Source organism: Anneissia japonica, unplaced genomic scaffold (genome assembly GCF_011630105.1).
Source record: "Anneissia japonica isolate Jap-2015-1 unplaced genomic scaffold, ASM1163010v1 scaffold1203_len951721_cov167, whole genome shotgun sequence".
Classification (NCBI taxonomy): Eukaryota; Metazoa; Echinodermata; class Crinoidea; order Comatulida; family Comatulidae; genus Anneissia; species Anneissia japonica.
Window position 1 is genome coordinate 298,324 of NW_022722325.1, and position 3,796 is coordinate 302,119.

The 3,796-nt window shown below is 32.5% G+C and overlaps 1 protein-coding gene across 1 annotated transcript in view; it reads right to left on the reverse strand.

Annotated features, from left to right (window-relative positions):
- Positions 1-2,849, reverse strand: part of LOC117111861 (NADH-quinone oxidoreductase subunit B-like) — a 15,939-nt gene extending 13,090 nt beyond the window's left edge. Inside the window, exons 1-2 of the mRNA XM_033254873.1 lie at positions 2,716-2,849; positions 275-398 (exon numbers count right to left, since the gene is read on the reverse strand). Coding sequence (XP_033110764.1) covers positions 275-398; positions 2,716-2,725 — 134 coding nt within the window. The 5' untranslated portion in view covers positions 2,726-2,849. The remainder of the gene's footprint in view (positions 1-274; positions 399-2,715) is intronic.
- Between the last annotated feature and the right edge of the window lie 947 nt (positions 2,850-3,796).

Consider the following 3,796-nt stretch of genomic DNA (forward strand, 5'->3'; position numbering starts at 1 on the left):
GAACTTCAAATTGATCTTACTCTAGTTGTAATTCAAAAACCAAAACAAAGTTTTATATAATCATCCATCTATTATTAAATAGAGATTGGCTATACGCACAGTGGTTGTGTATACAACAAAAGTGCTTTCGAAATTATATACACAGCTGCTGTACGTATAAGATCCATTCTGTCCCTTATTTATATACACAGCCGAGGTGTGTATAAGACCTGTTAAGGCCATTATATTCACAGCCGCTGTATGGACAGAATTCATATTTTGGTGTTATGCCTACCTGGTTTTATGCGTTTCTGTTGTTTTTTTCTGATCATGTAAATTCCTGCCGCACTGTGTGTTGGCTGCTTGCAACCGCATCAAACCAAAACGCCCACCCGAAAAATGGCGTAGCACTTGTAAGGCTTTCGTAAAAAAAAGGAAAGCATTAAAATCATTCAGCAAAACATGCCAATTATACAACTCCAATACAGTTTCATAATTTCTTTGACTAATATTAATAAAAAATGTATTATTTATGCAGTAGTTATAATTCTGCGCATCTATTTCCCTACAGATTTTGTGCACACAAATTTGAGCTACTTTTTGAGGTATTATCTGTGCAATTAAAAAACTTGACAGTATGGATTAGGCGAAACTTTTTTTATACCTTGTTTAGCGAACCTGCCGACTGCAAATATTGATGATTTTGAATATTAAATAAAATTTTATTTTTGGCCAATTAGTGCACCAGCCACCACGAAAAAGTGGAAATTTCATTTTTATTACGCCGTATGCTGCCTTGAAATCTCCATAAGATAAGATGCATATTTCTTCTTAATTATATAAATTTGAGGCATTTAACCATTCTATTTTACATTCAGAAATAAAATTTTATTTTTATTTTCTCCTCCGTCTGTATGATTTTGGCAAATCTATTTGCTAAATCAGAAAACAACAAATTAATTTTTATTTTTATTCCACCCTCCTTCGATAATCTTTAAAAAAATATGTATGCGAAACAAGGAATAAAAAAAATTCTCGCCTTAAGTGAACATAATCAAATCACATCTATATTTAAAAACTCATATAGAGAGATCAGAGTAGTATATATGGAATTAGACCTTTGGAGGCAAAGCCTTTTTTTAACATAATATAACAGTATTAATACAAGCATGGTCACCTAAAAAAAAGTGATGTAGTAATAAAAAGTTAGCAATTAAATGCAATGTAGTGAAGTTAACAATACACTTTTTTATAGGCAGAAGTTGCTTAAAAAATAAGAATAACATAACAAATTAAGGCTGAGGTAAAATGTCAAATGAGGTTTTAATTTTTTTTTAAATAGAAAACCAACAAATCTTATCTGTAGTCTGTACCTTATTTACAGTGGCCTAGGCCTAGCCCTAGCTGGGCCTATGTGTAGGTACGTGACTATCGGCCGTTGAGAGCGTGATACCATGGCACCAACTATCGTTTTCTGCAGCAATTTAACTGTCTGGACAGCCCTCTATTGTTTTGGCTGCAAAGGTCATATTTATTTTTTCCCTATGACCCAAAAATACTGATGACGTAGTTCACATTTTCCTCTTTGACTTCGTCATCAAACCAATTTTTCGCCAAGTGGGTGAATTTATTGCCGAAGATTTTGGTTGTAAAAAACTTGCAATTACTTCATAGAAGAAGTTTATTTTGTTCTGAAACCAGTTTATTGTGTTAGTTTATATATTCATCCACAACTGGGTGCAATATTTAGTTTTTTTTAAACACCGAAACCTTGTTTTTGACCGTAAATAAAAATTTGTTTGTGAATGGAAATTCCCCAAATCTATCAGTTTGTGTGGTACAGGCTGACGTCATGCACATCTGGTCTTGCTGCAATCATATGCAGCAATTAGTCACAATAATTAATTAAATTATTATTAAATTAATAAATGATTGAATTTTAAGGATTTTCACAATTCTGTTTTTTCCTTGTTGCATGCTTTCAAATTCTTTTATTTTATTGAAATATGTCTAAAAACAAAGAAATTAAAGCAATTTTTGATAATTTTTCAAGAAAAAGTCACATACTTTACTATTGTTTACATTGGTTTTGAAGGACCAAAATTAGGCATATGATAAATTAATAATTTCTTAAATTTGGTAGCTTTGTTGATATTTGAAGGGGGACAATGATCTTGGTATCAATGTAATGCTACATTAATGCTCTTTCAAATGGTACTGGCTGCAAAGGAATTCCTTGCATTTGAATTTTTTTTTTTCACTTACCTACTACTAGGCCTAGGCCTACTGTATATGTGTGACTAGGCTTAGCCTAATAACCTCTCTATAGGCAGGCCTATTATTATAATATACAACAGTAATATATTATTATAGGCCTAGGTCCTCTAGTGCAATCTGGTTCGGCAAATTGGGTTTCGGCAATCTCGCCTAGGCCTAGTAGTTACCATAGACCCTTAAAAGCCATGAAGGTCAGCATTAAAAGCCCAGGGCCCCAGCATACAAGCAGGGCATGTTGTTACAAGCAAGGGGATGCTGTTGAATCGCAGCATCCCTGGCCCTGCTGGATCCTAGGCCTACCCTAGGCTTAAACCTAGAACTTACTAGTCAATAGCATTAAATCAGAAATTAAGTACACTCAGTGAGGTACTACTATACTTGAAATCGTAATTATGTAGCTATAACTGTAACTATATGCTAAGAAATAGATAGATAACCAACAAAATAAGTCCCACTTACAAGTAGCCATTTTGATTTGATGGATAACTTTTCGTTGATGCTGCCCTCAACGTTCACAAGCGCCACAGTTTTCCAGAATGTAGATTTTTTTTTCAATCAGTCAATTTCTAATGTTGTTTTGTCAAAAAAAAATATATAAATGGAGTCATCAGCGCCATTCTAAAATCTGGAGTATAGGCCTAAGTTATTGTCTTGCAGAAACTGTTTACTGTATTAATCATTATTGAACAACTTCTAATCTACCAAACTTGACTGCGTAAGGCCCATAAAATAGCCTATGTACCGTCTCCGAATTCTCCAGAGAACAAACCTGATTGTTAGTAATCCGTATTACGGATTACGGAACATATACTTTATTGGCACTAATGGGCTTTCGTAACAAACAGACGCTGACTCCAAACACCTTGAAACTAATCCTGAATATTGTTTGATGGTTGCCATGGCGATGTAAAAATATATTAAATGCTTGTGGTACAACCACGTAGATAGTTCTTAAAAGAACTGTTGTTTTGTTGAAAATAACTGGACGTTTCGATTGAGAATTGCTTCAATGATTATCTTCGCGGGGTAGGAGAATAATGCCTCTGCAGAGAGTCCAAACAGAGCAGGGGATGATTGGATAGTGAGCTGCCTTTACTTTTTTATTTGGAACCACTTTTATAACAGTGGTTCACATCCAAAATGATGGTGCATCCATCAACAGTAAATTGAAAAGAAAACTCAAAACTAAAATCATTACAAGACAAAATGTTTGGAAAAAAAGCAAAATGACAAAGTTTCGTTATACAAATTCATTAAAATAATAATAAGAAACAAAAATCATAATCATAAAGAAAATAAAAAACTGGTGGTATTTAGATATAATTGTTTTTATAGATATTTGATCTCATATTTCATGCGCTTGTTGAATATATATTTTTTTTAACTTTATATATACAGTAGGTTATTTTATTAGCATACTGTAATGTATAAATTTTAATGTAAAGCTCAATAATTTATTTAGGCCAATATATATATATATATATATATATATATATATATATATATATATATATATTATTTATGCCAATTTAAAAGGAAA